Below are 16,387 nucleotides of genomic sequence, written 5' to 3'. Positions count from 1 at the left end.
CTCAGTTTAGGTCGTCTGAATTAAGAAACGGATGATTGTTTTTTTCTTACATTAGGTTCTTGATAGTGAAGTGACTTGTTATTATATTGCTTTCTGGCCGTATGGTTTTGTGTTAATGGTACATATATGCATGCCTACCTCTTAGAAGTTGGATATTAGCAGTAGATGTGATTAATCTTGATTTACGGGACAGCTAGACTGCTCGTAATTCGCTTAGTCGCATGAAGCAATGTTGAAGATCTGGATTCTTCAAAGTCGATCATGTATTGCTTCGGCTCGTGGCTTTGCTCATTTGGTTCAGTATTGTCTAGGTTCATATTGCTCCAGAGCTTTCAGGATATTTTGATCTACGGGCATGTGTACCTAGACATTTTCTACGGCCAAGGTCGATCGACTTGAAAGCCTAATTGCTCTATGATGTGGCTTGTCTCGTCTTATGTAGAGAATATCCACATATGTGTTATATTCCTCCACCTACGTTTCCAGTATTAAGTATTTTGAATCGTTCGGTCTACTATAAGCGAAGCTATGACACAACTCTCCCGCCAGTGGTGTCGTAAATGTCTATACCGCATAATACTACGCACCACTATGGAAGTCTGGCAAGGATGATATGATAAGGCTCGCTGGCGACCATATACATCATATTGTACATGATATCTCTAAAGGTATATGCACAGAGAAGGATCCCTACCTACTAGGCCGCCGATATGGCGGCCCCGGAGCAGCTAGCCAGCCAAACGAACTAAGATGAGAAGTCTCTTAGGTCGTAAACTTTCATAATATACAATGTACGTTATCGAGATCTGCCAGTATATTGGCTGACTATGTCTCATAGTCCATAGTCTGTGCTATGCTTAGCCCAGGCCAACGTTAGACCTTTTCTCCGTAGGGCCGTAGTAGACCGACTTAAGCCTTGGTTTTTGTCTTTTTATTTTCACCACTTTACCTTCGTCTCAGGTACCAGTTGAAAGCTAGCTGGTTGACGGGTTCGGGGAAGGGCGTTGGGACCTCGGCGCTGCCGACCCTTGCGACGGGATGCCGTAGGTAGACGGCGGCGCAGATGTTGTGGTTGACTTCGAGATACTTGGGAATGAAGGCGAACGGCGCCATGTAGTTGCGCGGCCGCCAAGGTGTCTTGTACGGCTTGCTAGGGTCCCATGGGTTTTCCTCTTCCTCGCGCAGGTGTTCGGCCACACGCCGCTCTAGCCTCTCGAGCTCGGATCTGCTAAGGTCGTTGAAAGAATCCATCGATGAAGACTGTTCCTTTGCGACTGGGGCGTCCTTGCTAGAGGAGCCAGATATATTGAGCCCCGAGATTAGTTCTGAGAGCTCGGAGGCGATCTCTGTCGGGGAGGCATTAGGGCGGCTGGCGCGAGAGGTTAGAGGGCGTAGATCCTTGATAAACTTCCGCAGCCGTTGCTTCTGGTGCGCACCAAGATCGCCATCCTCGTTTAATAGAGTCTTGGCTTGTTGAACTATCTCCTGTATTTGTTTCTGCGTCGGCTTCATATCCACCTTGACCGGCTCTGGAGCATCAGTTGTGTCGGGGTCTTGCTCTACCGCCTCTGCTTCTTTGGCCTCGGCGACATCTCCTTCGGTAGCTGCCTCCGCCTCCTGTTCTACTGGCTCCTCAGATTCGTCCTCGGCACCTCTAGTCGAAGCTTTCTTGCCCTTCGACTTGTTTGGATCAGGTTTCGGCATGCCGGTTGCGTACATGACACGTTCGGGATCGACCTGGAACATGTCGCCAGGATTAAGACGGTAGGCGGGGTATGGCATCTATTACACGAAGCTTGTCAGCGGTGCTCCCTCTTATGGTATACAATCGCATCATTCTGATTGAGGGAATACTAACCACTTTGCCATTGACCCTAACAGCGCCGTGGACACAGAATTGTCTCGCCTGTCTTGCGCTACTTGCGAACATAGCCCTGAAAACAGCGATATCCAATCTCCTCTCCATAGGCGCAAATGTCATCTGCATGTAGGGGGTCGGAATAGGTTTATTTACTTCTTCTTCAGACCAATTCGGTGGTATATCCTTGCCAGACCCTCTACCTGCGGCCAATTCGGAACCATCATACTTGGCCATATACTTGGGGTTCATCTCGGCGACGCTTAGCAAGCGACGGCTGAACATGCGCACCCACTTCCGCTCGACGACGTGTTCACCGTGGTAGTTTCGTAGCATACCCTTTGCCTTCCATTTTTGCTGGAAGAAGGTCTCATTGTCGCCTTTTCCTAGCTTCGGGTCTCTGGTACGCCATATGTTGAAGAGGTTGTATTTGTTCCAACTTTGCCGAAGTTTCTATAAGAGGAAAAAAAAAGAAGGACAATACGTTAGTATATCGATTCTGCTGATGCGACGATTGAAACGAATTTTCGGTGACTTACTGGTCGTTTCAGACCGTGGTATCTTCTGGGCTTCATCTTGGCTGGTGTCCCGATGGTCGTGATCCTCTGTTCGAGGTTCCGCGATCTTTAGATCTTGAACTTTTACTTGGACCCGCCAAAGTTTCTTAATTGGTGATCACGTGCGATACGGATTACCTCAGTTCGGGTTCAATTCGTGCGTTGGCCCAAGCTCAAGCTTAACCGTTCTTATCGATAAAAAGGCTCGTAAATGCTGCTGTATTGTACATAGGTACCTATCTTATAGCGTTGTGTTACGTTACTATGTAGTTTTTGAAAGTCGACTAGGTTTAAGGTAATTGGTCGCTAAAGCAATTGGTCGCTAAAGAGTGACGACGGACGTTGCAGCTTTTTCAAATGACTTCCACTTTACTAAACCCCATCTTCAATCTTGTATGAACAATTACTTACCTAACCTAATACTTAACCTCATTCAGATCTCTAAATCGTCATTCTATCTTAACTTGGTTACTGGTATATTATAAGGATACATTAGGTAGGCTACTAGGTTAAACAAGTTCGCTTCTCGCTCGGTTTCGACGCAATATATAAGACACTTCGGGACCTCGCTAGTATTTCAAGTCGCGAACAGTTCTGGGGATTCACGACTAACCAGATTGATTATTAAACGCTGAGAGGCATGGACCAAAGTCGTTCCGTTTCTATCCTGGCCGGTATTACCGGAGCTTATCTCCGTTTTAGCAGGCTCTTCACCGACTGAACTATCACTTATGTTGGTAGCTTCGAAAATTCTAGCTCTACATACATTACACACCTGGAGGTCTGTCGGCACGATGGGGTACCTAATATGTTGTTGGGTCGTAGCCGCTCCGGTACCGAGCCGGGTAGCCACTGAGCTGCTTCATCCGTCATTCCCTAAGCCATTTATGTCCGGGAATACGACCGTAGAAGACATCGGATGACACCTTGATTGGACAATTCCAAATCACGTCTTTCTATTCCTTACCCCATCTAGACGAGGATATGTCTATCTATTTGGAGGTGGATATATGTAGACGTATGCTATATCATGGATTCGGTCTTACCGCTACTAATTCCCGTCTTGCTCCTACTGGTCCTCTTTTATGTTCCTTGACTCCAAATGCCGTGATTGCGATGTATATAAGAAGAATCGCCAAGCCACTATAGACATCTTCGTTTCCTTGCTACTGATTATCAGCGCATTATAACTTCATCATTCAATTAGCTAAGTAATATTAAACCCCATAACTACATTTTATCGTGTGTATTGAAATCTTGCTTGGAATAAATAACAGGTTAGTTGGAGGGTGGTTATGGAGGGTTCACCAGCCGGTAAGGAGACCGGAGCCGAAGACGGCTCAGTCGATGCTGGGACGAGGGGGTCACGAATAGGCGAGGACGAGGGACTGGAAAAATGTGACAGTCGCGAGTATAAGTCGGAGTCCAGCAGCAGCTTAGACACTGCTGGCAACAGCATTCCCCACGAACCACTCGATACTTCCGGACGGCCAGTTTCGCGGGCCCTGTCGCGAACTATATCTGAGGTTCGAGATGGGATCGAATCGAGGCGGGATCTGGAAGAGGGACAACTCACCGACGACGAGGAAAACACCGCTGCTGCTACTGCGGCAGACACCAGCGACCCTGATCTGGTGACTTGGAACGGCTCCGACGACCCTGAAAACCCAAAGAACTGGCCGTTCCCCAAGAAATGGGGTGTCGTCTTCATCGTGTCCATGTTCACTTTCGTCTCGCCCGTCTCCTCGTCTATGGTGGCTCCGAGCTTGACTACAATCGGCGCTGAGTTGGGAATTCCAGAAGGCTGTAAGTTAAGAATGTACTCTTATTGTAAATCTTTAGTTTAGGTACTCAGAGAATTCTAACAATATGCTCCCTTTATAAGTCCGGCAGAACCTCATCCTATCGATATTCATCCTCGCTTACGCCATTGGACCCATGGTGTAAGTGACCCCTTTTCCCTCTCAACCCCAATATCTTCTGCTCCTAATTCTATATTTCTAACTCCGAGCAACTTGAATATAGCTGGGGTCCGCTCGCAGAGATTTACGGCAGAGTATCTGTGCTACAGTACTCTAATCTTGGGTTCTTCGCCTTCTCTTTAGGCTGTGGCTTCGCGCGTACTCAAGGGCAAATCATCGCCTTCCGCTTCCTCTCGGGTCTAGGTGGATCTGCCACTCTTGCTATTGGCGGCGGTGTCCTCAGTGATCTTTTCGTTGCTGAACAGCGTGGCCGCGCTATATCACGTATGTATCATTAATAGTTCCCTGCGCCCTTTATTGAGTTGATAAAGGGGCTATCGTCACCGATGTATAAATACATCTAAACGCCACGTGAAGACATAACCACTGATTCTCATATCTGTAGTATACAGCTTAGCTCCCCTCCTAGGCCCATCCGTCGGTCCTATCGCTGGTGCTTTCATTACCGAGAACACGACGTGGCGCTGGGCCTTCTGGGCTGTTAGCATTGCCGATGCCATCATCCAGGGAGCTGGCCTATTTTTCCTACGTGAGACTTATGCCCCAATACTCCTGAACCGCAAGCGCCAGCGACTCATCGCCGAAACTGGGAATACCGCCCTGCACACCCCTTACGATGATGCCAAATCTGACAGCAGAAGCTTTTCGACGGTTTTCCGCACTGCTCTGACCAGGCCTTTCCGGTTGCTCGCCACTCAGGTCATCGTCCAGTGTATTGCGTTATATATTATGTACGTCTACGGACTTATGTACCTGCTGTTAGCATCGTTCCCTTCGCTCTTCACCGCCCCACCACCCGCTGGTTACGGTATGTCTATAGGGATGGGCGGCTTGAATTACATCAGCTTAGGCCTAGGATTCTTCGTCGGTGCGCAAACCACCGCTCCTCTACAGGATCGGATCTACGCCGCGCTCAAGCGACGATATGGTGTCGGCAAGCCCGAGCATAGAGTTCCTATGATAATCCCCGGCTCCATCTTCATCCCCGTTGGACTATTCATCTACGGCTGGACGGCCGAGTATAAAACACACTGGATCGGCCCCAATATCGGCACCTTCATCTTCGCTATCGGAGCTATCATCTGTTTCCAGTCTCTGCAGGCGTTCGTGGTCGATTCATACCAACGGTATGCCGCGAGCGCTGTCGGTGCCGCCACCGTGCTACGATCTCTAGCCGGCTTTGGCTTTCCGCTCTTCGCACCCTATTTATATAACCGGCTGGGTTATGGCTGGGGTAACTCCCTGATGGCATTCCTCGGTATTGCGATAGGTTGGCCTTCGCCAATATTATTATGGAAATAGTACGTCACGTCGAATCTTTCAACCTGTTCAGGAGTTCAGTTTTCTAAATCAATGTTGTTGAAAAAATAAACCCCCCCGAAGACATCCTTATAATCCCGTTAAAAAATAACTGCTAACCCTTTTAACAGTGGCGAAGTGCTGAGGAAGAGGAGCCCATTCGCTGCGGGCGGTTAGCGCAATTATGTAGCAAGAACCTATTACGGAGGACAGTGATCGATATTTAGACGATGGGAACAAGCGTTAGGTGTAATGTTAATTCACCTAGACAATCAATCGCGTCTGCGAAGAGATTGTACATATTAACGACACAGGCAATCATTATGTTATGTACCTAGGTAGCAATAAGTGATACGGTTCCCATCTCAGCAACTCGTGAATTTTTTTTCGTAGCTAGACACAAATATCTAGCGCCTATTTAAAGAGCCCGTAAACGCCTCTTCCAAACCCTACCAATAATTCCATTACCAGGTCCGACCTTGAAATGCAAAGCTGAGTGCCTCAAGTGCAATGACATACAGGAGGAGTGATGAAAATTGTGGGAATCAATATGAAATCAAGACGCGAAGAAGGGGTATGTAATTCGTATATGACGAATTAATAAGTTGCGTTAGTTTGCTCATGCAGCATCAGCAACAGCCTCCTTGGTATCGACCTTCTTTGCCGGGGGTGTATCCGTGTTATCCCCATCTCTAGCACGCTTTCCGTTTGCCTGAGCATCAGTGTTGCTCTTGGCATTCACCTCCTTCATGATCTTCTCACTTTCCTTGCTCGTGTTGATTTTGGGTCTGCCATCGTCGTGTGAAACGGGTCGCTCTTGTTCCTTCGCGCGGCCGTTATCGTTCCGAGCACGATCTCTACCCCGTCCACGATTGTTGCCACGGCCACGGCCTCGGCCACGATTATCACGGCGACCACGACGGTCCTCGAAGCCGTTCCGCTGATCCTCGTCACGGCGTTTCTTCCAGTCATCGGCGTCAGAACCTCGATAGTTACCACGAGACCCTTGGCCTCGACCACCACCGCCACGATGGCCACGCTGAGAACGTCCAAAGTGATTAGAGCCCTTCATCGGAATCTTGCCGTCACGGATCTCTTGTGCCTTGAATGCCTTGTACTCAAGCTTTGTTTTAATTTCCAACGTGTGCTCCCTCCATAGAGGTTTAGGTTCCAAAGCCATGAACTTATCAAGGGTATCTTTGTCAGCCCATTCGACGAACACGGAACCCTTGAATGACTTCTTCTCATCATCCGCTCTTCGAAGGCGTACGGAGTTGAACTCTCCATATTGGGCCAGGAATGCCTCGATGTCGAACTGGGTGGACGACTGCTCTTCGCCGAACCCTTTGATGTAGGCGCTGCGCTCATCAATCTGGTACTGCCTGTCATCGGCTGGCTTGTAAGGTTGCTTTCGGCGGATTGTCTCTTCGCCTTCGGATCCTTCCACAACAAGGTGCTTGCTAGCTTTGAGAGCGTCAACGACAGCTGAGTGAGGCTTGAATCGACGCATGCGTGAGAAATTGCAGATCACGGAGAGTGGCACTGGCTTGTTGTTAGAGCCGTCGGTCTGGCTCCACAGGAACTTATCGCCAGGCAAGTTGCTGTCGCTGAAGTAGAATTCGACCTAGGACAAAATGATTAGAAACGATTATCACCTTAGACAAAAATACATCTAATTCTTACCTGCTTGCGGATTTCATGAGGATTGTCCGAGTCGGGAAGAATAGAAGCATCCGACTTCTGTCTGGTCTCACAGCCCTTTCTGTTGACCTTCAACATTTCCTTAGGACGCTGGACAGAAGAGGCATCTTCACCAGCCTTAGTCTCCGTCTCTCCCTCGGCCGTGTTTTTCTCAGCCTCAACTACGTCGGTCTTTTCTTGTTCCTCGATCGCGGCGGTATCCTCTGCACCAGCGTCGACAATTTCCTGACCCTTGACTTCGAGAACGTCGTTGTTCACGCCCTCGTCGGGCTTGGCAACCTGGTCACCCATACTGGCTAGAGAGGAGTTTTTGAAAGCTTTGAAGTAGCCTGGTCAAAACAAATAGTGGACTATTGTGATTGAATGCCGACACTGTGATACAAACTAGGTAAATACCGTGGTTTGAGGTAAAGTCTAGGATAGAGTAGGAGGATTTGAGCGGCGAGGCGCGAAGAGATAAGTTACCGCGGGGCAGAACAAGTCGCGGCGGGGAGTCACTCGGGAAGGCCTCGCGCAGGATGCGACGAGATGGATGAGAATAAAAAACCACCACTCGCAATTATAGTTTGGACAACTTGAATTGAAGAGGATCAAAGACGAAAAAGGTAGAGGTTAATTGACTTGGTGTCACCAAGTTCGCTGGGAGTGGATGTTATGAAAAGAAGGAGAAATTCTCACAAGGAAAAAGGTGAAGCTTTGGTTGTTACCTGCGAAAAGTTATGTCGAGGCGCGGGTAGAAGCTCTAAAAAGGCAGGCAGGGTCCACCAATTTTTCTTTAAGGTGGGGCACTAGCATCGAACCTTCAAATTTGATGCCTCAATTCCAACCTTTGCCCCGCCAGCCTGCCTAAGGGACCTAGATAATTGGCCCGTGCACGGGTTTGCGCTCTTAGGTAGGTACCTAGGTACCTTTGATACAGGTAGGTACCTAAGGTACAGCATTCTAAAGGTTGAACGTAGCTCAAGTTACACCAGGAGTTGAAGGGCAAACGTTATATACATTTCGTAATTAATTAATGAATTCACCAGCCAAGCTCAGTTAGTTACATCTAACCATAACGCATACTTCGTATATTGGCGGGAAATCCAAAACGAAGCAAAGATGCGAGCTATCCGTTCAATTACTATAAACGGGAGACACAACACATTGATTGGTATCTAAACTTAGGTACTATGATTGATCTCCAAATTCCCCAGTCAACGGCCCAAAATATAGTTGTTATACTTCAGATCTGACCCAGATCAGGCCTCCTCCTGAAGCCCAAGTGCCTCACGGCGTGACTTAGAATTAGGGTCAAAGTATGGTTTCTCGCCAATAGATACGACTCGGTTGCCTTGACGCTTTCCGACGTAATCACTAATTCGGTGTTAGCTTTCCATCCTATATTATTGTGGCTAATTATTGTGGGAAGATGACTTACTTTGTCGCCGTGTGGAAGACGGAGCGACTAGATGCAGGTTGTCAGTTACCCCCGTATCGGATCCGGGTCGAGTTACTTACTTGTCCCAAATTGCAAGATCATTCTTGTTCCACCTGAATCGCACCTGAAGGTCATGATTCTCAACGATTATTTGAAGGACTATGATACTGTTAGAAAGGCTCGTTGGAACTGGGCATCTAGTGACGCACAGTAATCTTTGAGTATCTCGCTCTCCCGCTCGGTAACTCCGTTGATCCATCCACTCTCAACCTGACCGCCTGCGCCGAATAGGCTTTTCCACCCAGTTACTGGGTTTGTGCGAATAAGGGGACTAGCAAGGTCAATTAAAAATATTCGGTCAGACCAGCCCAGAGTATTTAACTCACTGCTCTGCCCTGAAGTCAAGACCATTGTTCTCAGGAGAGCCTCGGTTCTGGTCGATAAGCTCTTCGCCAAAGTCATTCTGTACTTTGACGAAACCCGGTTGGTTGTGTGTGACGGTTAGGCTCTCCGCTAGTTTCTGAATAGGCGGAGAAAGACGGTCGTAAGCTTCATAGCCTGATGCCCACAGCGTGTCGCCGCCGACGTCCTCGGGAGGCTGGATGATCTTGAGGATAGCATAGTCCGAAGGGATGTTCTCGAACGTGATACTATCTCCATTAGTACCAACCCAGATTTCTTATTGCGTAGGGTCATCTCAGTACATACTCTGCATGCCAGCCATGACTGGCTATTTTCTTGGAAAAGGCCGCATACCGGTCCTTGTAGAATTTACGGTTCTGCTCGGAAGAGATAATAGAGACTTCATCGTCAAGACGACCATTCTCGTCGATAGGGATACCGCGTTTACTGTTTGAGAGGGCATGACGATGGAGCTTAGACGTCTCTGGCTTTCCAGTAAGTTGTCCAAGCCGGTCACCCAACAGCTTTTGGTCGTCAATGTTAATATCCTGGTTTCGGAAGAATACGACACCTCTCTCGGAAACTATTACTGATCAGAAACTGAAGCTTCTATTAATATCCATCACATAGCCTTATTTACCAAGAATTGCCAAGTCGCGAATCTTAGTGTCGTCATGTAGAATCTCACTGAGCTGAAGGTTACTGAATTCTCGGCCGATGACCTTAGTGAGATCGAATTGCTCGTACGAATCGAGACTCCCGGAGTATTTCAGGGGTCCGTCAAGTCTAGAGCTAGTCAATGTCTTGACGGGAACGGGGCCGACAGACTTTTTGGTAGTCTGCTGCACCGGCACGTCGGATTGCACATCAACATCTGCTGCAGGAGGTGCCATCGTGATGGTTAAATTGAAAGAAGTAAATAATTATTTATCTATTTCGATGGGGATATGCTCGATTACAGCTGCTCCTAGGTTTCGAGTTGAGCTTTTGGATATATCGAATCTCCATCTATCCTTATACAAAGGGGCTCCAAGACCAGACCGGATTCCCATGTCAAAGATAATGGTTGTATCAGTATGTATCAGGATCACGTCAATAACTTTACTATCTTTGGCGAATCGTCAAGGCGCGATGAGGATATCTCCAAATGAGATCAGATACCCCGCGAATAACGTCAAGCTGGATACCTGAAAATAGCTAATCTATTGAGGGGCTTGCTGTTAGTTTCTAACGAATAAGATCAATATACTACACTAGATCTGAGCGCTAATGATTCTATAGACCGTGATATGCATTGTTTATGTGACGCGCTAGACTACTTGAGCACGTGTTGATATGAGCTTTGAGAGACAGTATACATTAGGGATATAGACAGGGTATAAATCATGACGGGAATCGGTAGTGTTACATTTATTTTTAGTGTATATTTCAGATTGCTACTGATAGCGAAAACGTCATGAGAGGTGATAAAGGTGCAAGAGAAGCTAGATAGATAGATTAGTAATCTATATATACTCTTGGGCCATATCATGGAAAAACAGAGCTACTCAACTTGTCTTTTACTACCTCGAATCCCGATTCTACAATATTATTAGAGCTTCAACTTTGTAATAATTAAAAGACGGTTGTTATATGATAGAGTACCTAGGTATCCTACTTATCATTTAGAAACATACCTAAGTAGACAAAACTACATACATGTAGTTACTTACAACAAATAAAGTGCATGGTAATGTAATAACTACTGGAAGAAATGAAGAGGAAAAAGGAAATTAAAATAAAAAATAAAAAAGCAGGTTCCAAAGTTCGAACTGCGCACACTTGACAGATCAAGCAGGCCTTCCATGCCGCCCTGCCGCTGGCTCGAACCCGGAACCTTCGAAAAACACCGCGAAGGCATTTTATCTACGCCGTCTTCCCTTCAGACCACTAGGCCACGGCCTTTTTGGCTTCGTATCTTCAGGTCAGGAGTGATAGAGGGGCAGTTAATGCATATTATAAGTTTATCCTGCGTTGCTAGGGAACTATTGTCGTTATCTGGTTGCCTAGCGATGGTATTGTTGTCAAGTGCCTGAGGGGTATTTACCACGCAGGCGCACTTCTGTATTTTAAAATCAAGACACCCTATGCCTTCTGTCTATAACTGTTGGATCACTTCAATCTTGTATTGCAAATCAAGACTATGGAACATAACTGCGAGGTAATCGTGTTCATATCACCTAGACTACTTCAAAAAATTGATAGTGTCCAGCTGCTTCGGGTCACCTACACTCAAGCTGATCTCTTTCAACTCGTCCAGGTCTTTCTTAGTGTCTTCGAGGTCCTTTGCTATCATCCCCCAAGAATCGGCTCCTAACGGCACTCGAATCGGGATTCGCTGACCGCGGCTTACAATTTTATACATTGCTGCAGCTAGAGCACTCGGCTCTGACCACAAGCTGCGACATTCCTCATCTAGCATGTAGGCTAGCAAGACATTCGTGGGATAGTTAGGGTCGGCATAGGCCGGGTGTCTTTTGGCCATGTGTTTAAGAGAAGACGTCGCGTAGTTGGTTTTCACACCCCCAGGCTCGATGTTGCATAAATGAACTGAAAAGTTTTGCACATTAGCAGACCATCTACATATAGCTAAAGTGAATACTTGGAATCCAACTATTTCCAAGATAGGAGCGGTGTACTTACTATTCCACGAAGCCGGCAACTCCTTTGCCACAGCCTCCGTCCATCCTTCCATGGCGAATTTACTGGCATGATAAAAAGAGCTCCCTGGGTATCCCGACCAGCCACCCATAGAGCTCAGGTTCAAAATTACACCACCCTGTTGTCCAGTTTTGGGATTCACGTCCCTCATGATTCCCAGAGCTCTCTTAGTCACGTCTACCATACCCCAGAAGTTCGTGTCCAACACTGCCCGGGATTCCTGGTCTTCAGCAGCTTCGGTATCACCAACGAGAGTGTATCCTGCGTTGTTAACTACGACATCAATGCGGCCAAACTTGTCTACCGTAGCTTGGAGAGCAGCCTCGATACTAGGGATGGAAGTGACGTCTAGCTCTAGCTTGAGAACGCGGTCGTTAGTTGGAAGGCTTGATAAAGATGATACTTTGCGTGCCGTAGCTACCACGCGGTTTGAGGTCTGTGTGATGAACTGAGCTAAGGATTGACCGATTCCAGAAGAGCATCCGGTAACTACACGTGGGTTAGGAGCTATACGGGTAAGGGGTAATAGGGGTATAGTCGGATTACTAACTGAACCAGACGGCATCTGAGGGTAAATGATAGGGGTTTGTATTCGGCGAATCCATTGTAGGGGTACTTGTTAGTTAAGTGAATAATGATCAAGCTGGCACAGTCAGAATAGAGCAGTATGAGCAGATTTGAAGATTAATAAAGACATGTTTGAGTTAGAACACCCTATATTACCTATATATATATATATATATATATACCTAATGTAGGTATTTAGTAGACAACAGATACTAAGACACTTCAGCTTAAGTGATAGCATATACGATAAAGAGTCCGTATATTCCGTGGCATCATAGCGGCTGGCGCCAGCCTTGCATATCGCGTAGGTATAGTAGAAAAGGTGCTATAAATCTCCTGATAGGATGCGGAAGCATTATGGAGGCCTCGGATATTTGTATCTTAAGTCCTTATGTCCGCGTAAGTCACCGGACTAAGCGGATTAGTCCCGGGGCGTTTGAATTTTATGCATACTAACATTACCTAGAGGTAGAAATATGACGTCAATGTAATGATTCGAGAATTGTGCCTGGCAATCACGCTGGACTACCTACATAGGTAGGTACCTCCTATGTTTGGTATAATATAATTGACCAATCAAGTCTAAGGCTTTATTCTAAGGCTTTATTTCCTGTGTAACAACCACCTCAACTCTATTTGATTTGCTACCATTGATTTGCTACCATTGATGTTATCAACCATCACATCCATCACATCCATTACATCTGCTTAATCAGTGGGAGAATGGTTTCCGCCGTACGTGCTATCATAGCAGTATAATAGTCGTCCCTTAATACACCACTAGCATGGTCTTTTAGAAACTGCAGAGTCCCTTCATCTACATCCCATGGTTCGGCTTCTAATTGCTTTAGCCCGAACCGGCCACCTGAAGACCGATCAATTGGTGGCATAGCTTCATGCGCCAGGCCACCATCGTAACCTATTTCGCGTAGCGTCTGGACGATCAAGGGCCAATCCAGACTACCGTCACCTGGAGAGAGACGGTTGTTTTCGCCAAGGTGGAAGTCATAAAGCCTGTTACCGCACTTCCGCAGCGCGGCGATTAGATCCGGTTCTTCGATATTCAGGTGAAAGGGGTCGAATGCAATGCCGAGATTCGGTACATTTGCCTCGTCGATGAGCTGCAATGCCCGGGACGTGTTCGTGATTATATACGTCTCGAATCGGTTGAGAGGTTCTATTGCTATGCGCACTCCCTTCTGTAAGGCGTATTGCGCCACCTCTCGTACACCCTGCACGACCCATCCCCATTCCTCAGACGCGCTTGCTACCGGGTGAAGCTTGCCTACGGTACAGGGGACCACAGTTGCTGTCTTTGCCCCCAACCCAGCAGCTAAGTCGACGACACTCTTCATGTAGCCAACCGTCTGCTCTCGTTGGATTGGATCTACGGCAGAAAGATCTCGAGAGCCGTACATGATAGTTACAGTGGCCCAACAAGACAAGTTGTATTTCTTTAAGAGGGCCTGTGTTTCGCTAACAGTGTATCTAGAGGGTTCGCCGGCGAGCTCGATTGACGTATAGCCCAGGGAGGCTGCTCTTTTCAGAGTTACCTCAAGAGGCTCTGGTCGCATCCATGTATGGGTTGAGAGATGCATATTGAGATATGAAAATATTTCAAAAGTTTTACTAATCTCGACTGAGCTTTCTTATGTGAGGAATTGATGTCAGAATTAATGTTCGCATCTCGACCTCGCTCTTTATATAAATACCTACACGTGCCGTAGAGGCCTAAAAAACCACTTAGATCATTTCGAGACATTATTAATCTTAGTTCTAAGAATATTTCAAGGTCCGTATGCTCTTCCTATCACACAACTCATACAATTCATACAACGTAGATGTTGGTGCATAGTAGATTGTTAATGCTAAAAGCGCAGCGTTACATCACACTGACGATCTGCGGACTTGCCGCATTAAGAAGGTCCACACACCGCTGGACCCTGCGGACTTTCTCTTGATTGCTCTCCGTGGGAATTTTTACACTTTCCTCACAAGACGACATGAAGAGGATCAGATTTCTCGGAGACTATGGCGATGGCAGCGGGTCCAAACGCAAGCAAGTAAAGAAAGCTTGTGATCCTTGCAGGAGAGGAAAACGGAAATGTAGCCATGGTATCAGCGATGAGACCCCAGTGCAACAGGAAAGAGTTAGGCATCAAGTGACCATGGCCGTGTCGGATTTGTTAGATGGCCAACTCCCTGTTCGTCCCGTAGATGAACAGCCGCTCGAATCATTCGACTCCAGAGAAATTGATAACAATAATCAGCAAGCTTTACCATCCGCACTCGCTTCACGATTCACAGCCCCCTTCGCTGGGGCCTCGTCAGCGCACTCCCTTTTCCTCTCTATTTGCACGGCTTCAGGTGTAGAGATGGACCCAACACAGCAGCTCCCTCCATCGCGTATCCTCCGCCCTTCCTTTCAGGATATGAGGGCACCACCCTCCGAGCGGCGTCCGGGTGTCGCCGCGGGCTACCTACCAATGGTGGTGAAAGCAGTATTACCATATTTGGAAATCGAATGTCTCCAGATTCTCCCTCCACAGCCAGATCTTGATGCTATCATAGAGATATACAAGCAGGAAATCCACCCTATCCTCCCCATCGTCGACTTCAGCACTCAGGCATTTACCGGCCCCATCAGTCAAGAGAATCCGGCTACCATCGTATTGAGGCAGGCTATCTGCCTGGCCGCCTGCAAGAGCCCTTCAGCCAAACAGTACCTTAACCTTCCGGAGATTGAAGATGGGCAGTTCGCTCTCAAGACGCCCCGTGATTTTGCTGACAGACTCTTCGGCGTTCTAAAGATAGCTCAAGATATCGGACTCGTCGACGATAGATTAGAGCTTGTCCAGGTCCTCGCTTTAATGACCTTTCACTCCTATGGTCCAGATGGAGATGACGAAGTTGCCCGATTATGCGGCTTAGCTGTTCATTTTGCTTATTCTTCTGGGTTACACTACTCTTCGCGGCCCGGAGACGTGATTTCGGAAGCACGCCGTGTGGAGTTACTTTGCTCCCTGTTTGCACTTGATAAGATCGTTGCCATGATAACCGGTCGGCCAACAATGATTCACATTAACGAGATATATTTACCAACACAAGACGACAATATAATGAGATCGTTATCCCCAGGCCTTACGTTACTATTTCGTCTATGTAAGATGCTTAACCGTGTCCTAGACCTGTATCAGGCGGGGTCGCCCGATGAGATAGCAAAAGAAAATTGTATTTGGGAAGCATCATGGCCCGAGTTTGAGGAGCTGGTAAAAGACTGCAATGCTCAAATCCTGCATCCATCCACGCAAGCCTGCCTAGAGCTACTGTATAACGTTATCGGCGTCATATCCTACCGCCCAGCCCAAATCGAAACCATCGAACCTCGTAGCTCTGAAAGTACATTGCCTTTGATAATGCAAAGCTCAAGAGTTAGACACAAGTATTGCGCTCAGCAAATACCATTCCTTTTCGATCTTCATATATCAAAACTTCCCTTCATCCCGTACGCGGCATCTCTGTCCCTGACAGTAGCTCTGCGCAGTTTAAGGCACACTACACTGGAAACCACAAGGAAGTCGGCCAGGGATGATGTAGAGAGAAGTCTTAGGATCCTCGACGAACTCGCGGAGACATATTGGCATGCGGAACAGGCGAGTCGAGTTGGCCGTCAATTACTCCAGACCTATGATGGGGCTGCATACTAAAAGTCTAGGTGATAATCAAAATTTACCTACATGTCTTAAAAAAACCACAATAAGAAACAAAAAAAAAAAAAAAAGGGGGGGGGGGGGGGGGGGGTGTGAAAGAAATTGAAGTATTTTGTAAAAAACAAAAAAATCGTAGCCAATTGAAAAATGGGTGGCACATAAGAGGGGCACCATCAAAAGATTTAACAAGT

General features: G+C 47.2%; 7 protein-coding genes across 7 annotated transcripts; 2 read left to right on the top strand and 5 right to left on the bottom strand.

The window, feature by feature from the left end:
- Positions 1-945: 945 nt before the first annotated feature.
- Positions 946-2,433, bottom strand: F4813DRAFT_383659 (alpha-L RNA-binding motif-containing protein; the record flags this gene model as incomplete). The annotated part of the gene is made up of 3 exons (XM_049245970.1): positions 946-1,782; positions 1,859-2,311; positions 2,398-2,433. 3 exons carry the CDS (start codon positions 2,431-2,433, stop codon positions 946-948), a joined length of 1,326 nt encoding a protein of 441 aa, XP_049094836.1.
- A 1,091-nt stretch (positions 2,434-3,524) lies between these two features.
- F4813DRAFT_287547 (MFS general substrate transporter) lies at positions 3,525-6,094 on the top strand. The gene is made up of 5 exons (XM_049240574.1): positions 3,525-4,221; positions 4,301-4,358; positions 4,441-4,661; positions 4,783-5,698; positions 5,828-6,094. Exons 1-5 carry the CDS (start codon positions 3,711-3,713, stop codon positions 5,871-5,873), a joined length of 1,752 nt encoding a protein of 583 aa, XP_049094835.1. The 5' UTR covers positions 3,525-3,710; the 3' UTR covers positions 5,874-6,094.
- Positions 6,022-8,157, bottom strand: F4813DRAFT_376457 (uncharacterized protein). Its single transcript, XM_049245129.1, has 2 exons — positions 7,380-8,157; positions 6,022-7,320 (listed from the first exon to the last, which is right to left on the bottom strand). Exons 1-2 carry the CDS (start codon positions 7,686-7,688, stop codon positions 6,316-6,318), a joined length of 1,314 nt encoding a protein of 437 aa, XP_049094834.1. The 5' UTR covers positions 7,689-8,157; the 3' UTR covers positions 6,022-6,315.
- A 242-nt stretch (positions 8,158-8,399) lies between these two features.
- Positions 8,400-10,465, bottom strand: F4813DRAFT_376456 (taurine catabolism dioxygenase). Its single transcript, XM_049245128.1, has 7 exons — positions 9,860-10,465; positions 9,526-9,802; positions 9,204-9,467; positions 9,027-9,148; positions 8,898-8,976; positions 8,818-8,844; positions 8,400-8,753 (listed from the first exon to the last, which is right to left on the bottom strand). The coding sequence occupies exons 1-7, from the start codon at positions 10,110-10,112 to the stop codon at positions 8,639-8,641; spliced, it is 1,137 nt and encodes a 378-aa protein (XP_049094833.1). The 5' UTR covers positions 10,113-10,465; the 3' UTR covers positions 8,400-8,638.
- A 540-nt stretch (positions 10,466-11,005) lies between these two features.
- Positions 11,006-12,614, bottom strand: F4813DRAFT_376452 (NAD(P)-binding protein). Its single transcript, XM_049245127.1, has 3 exons — positions 12,470-12,614; positions 11,902-12,408; positions 11,006-11,808 (listed from the first exon to the last, which is right to left on the bottom strand). Exons 1-3 carry the CDS (start codon positions 12,522-12,524, stop codon positions 11,444-11,446), a joined length of 927 nt encoding a protein of 308 aa, XP_049094832.1. The 5' UTR covers positions 12,525-12,614; the 3' UTR covers positions 11,006-11,443.
- A 520-nt stretch (positions 12,615-13,134) lies between these two features.
- On the bottom strand, positions 13,135-14,243 carry F4813DRAFT_287506 (xylose isomerase-like protein). The gene has a single exon (XM_049240572.1). The coding sequence runs from the start codon at positions 14,082-14,084 to the stop codon at positions 13,185-13,187; it is 900 nt and encodes a 299-aa protein (XP_049094831.1). The 5' UTR covers positions 14,085-14,243; the 3' UTR covers positions 13,135-13,184.
- On the top strand, positions 14,244-16,263 carry F4813DRAFT_287507 (uncharacterized protein). The gene is made up of 2 exons (XM_049240573.1): positions 14,244-14,278; positions 14,367-16,263. Exon 2 carries the CDS (start codon positions 14,490-14,492, stop codon positions 16,191-16,193), a length of 1,704 nt encoding a protein of 567 aa, XP_049094830.1. The 5' UTR covers positions 14,244-14,278; positions 14,367-14,489; the 3' UTR covers positions 16,194-16,263.
- Positions 16,264-16,387: the final 124 nt, after the last annotated feature.

This window comes from Daldinia decipiens (genome assembly GCF_022478715.1).
Source record: "Daldinia decipiens strain CBS 113046 unplaced genomic scaffold F4813scaffold_57, whole genome shotgun sequence".
Classification (NCBI taxonomy): domain Eukaryota; kingdom Fungi; phylum Ascomycota; class Sordariomycetes; order Xylariales; family Hypoxylaceae; genus Daldinia; species Daldinia decipiens.
This window is presented reverse-complemented; position numbering and strand designations above follow the sequence as displayed.

Excerpts from the sequence above, each read along its gene's own strand:
- F4813DRAFT_287547 (XM_049240574.1), top strand. The coding sequence starts at position 3,711 with ATGGAGGGTTCACCAGCCGGTAAGGAGACCGGAGCCGAAGACGGCTCA. Across the intron at positions 4,222-4,300 it reads GTTGGGAATTCCAGAAGGCT|TCCGGCAGAACCTCATCCTA; the intron begins GTAAGTTAAGAA and ends TCCCTTTATAAG. Across the intron at positions 5,699-5,827 it reads CCAATATTATTATGGAAATA|TGGCGAAGTGCTGAGGAAGA; the intron begins GTACGTCACGTC and ends CCCTTTTAACAG.
- F4813DRAFT_376457 (XM_049245129.1), bottom strand. The coding sequence starts at position 7,688 with ATGGGTGACCAGGTTGCCAAGCCCGACGAGGGCGTGAACAACGACGTT. Across the intron at positions 7,321-7,379 it reads CTCATGAAATCCGCAAGCAG|GTCGAATTCTACTTCAGCGA; the intron begins GTAAGAATTAGA and ends ATTTTGTCCTAG.
- F4813DRAFT_376456 (XM_049245128.1), bottom strand. The coding sequence starts at position 10,112 with ATGGCACCTCCTGCAGCAGATGTTGATGTGCAATCCGACGTGCCGGTG. Across the intron at positions 8,845-8,897 it reads GATCTTGCAATTTGGGACAA|TCGCTCCGTCTTCCACACGG; the intron begins GTAAGTAACTCG and ends ACCTGCATCTAG. Across the intron at positions 8,754-8,817 it reads GTCTTCCACACGGCGACAAA|TGATTACGTCGGAAAGCGTC; the intron begins GTAAGTCATCTT and ends ACACCGAATTAG.
- F4813DRAFT_376452 (XM_049245127.1), bottom strand. The coding sequence starts at position 12,524 with ATGGATTCGCCGAATACAAACCCCTATCATTTACCCTCAGATGCCGTC. Across the intron at positions 12,409-12,469 it reads CTCAGATGCCGTCTGGTTCA|TTACCGGATGCTCTTCTGGA; the intron begins GTTAGTAATCCG and ends ACCCACGTGTAG. Across the intron at positions 11,809-11,901 it reads GTTGCCGGCTTCGTGGAATA|TTCATTTATGCAACATCGAG; the intron begins GTAAGTACACCG and ends AAAACTTTTCAG.
- F4813DRAFT_287506 (XM_049240572.1), bottom strand. The coding sequence starts at position 14,084 with ATGCATCTCTCAACCCATACATGGATGCGACCAGAGCCTCTTGAGGTA.
- F4813DRAFT_287507 (XM_049240573.1), top strand. The coding sequence starts at position 14,490 with ATGAAGAGGATCAGATTTCTCGGAGACTATGGCGATGGCAGCGGGTCC.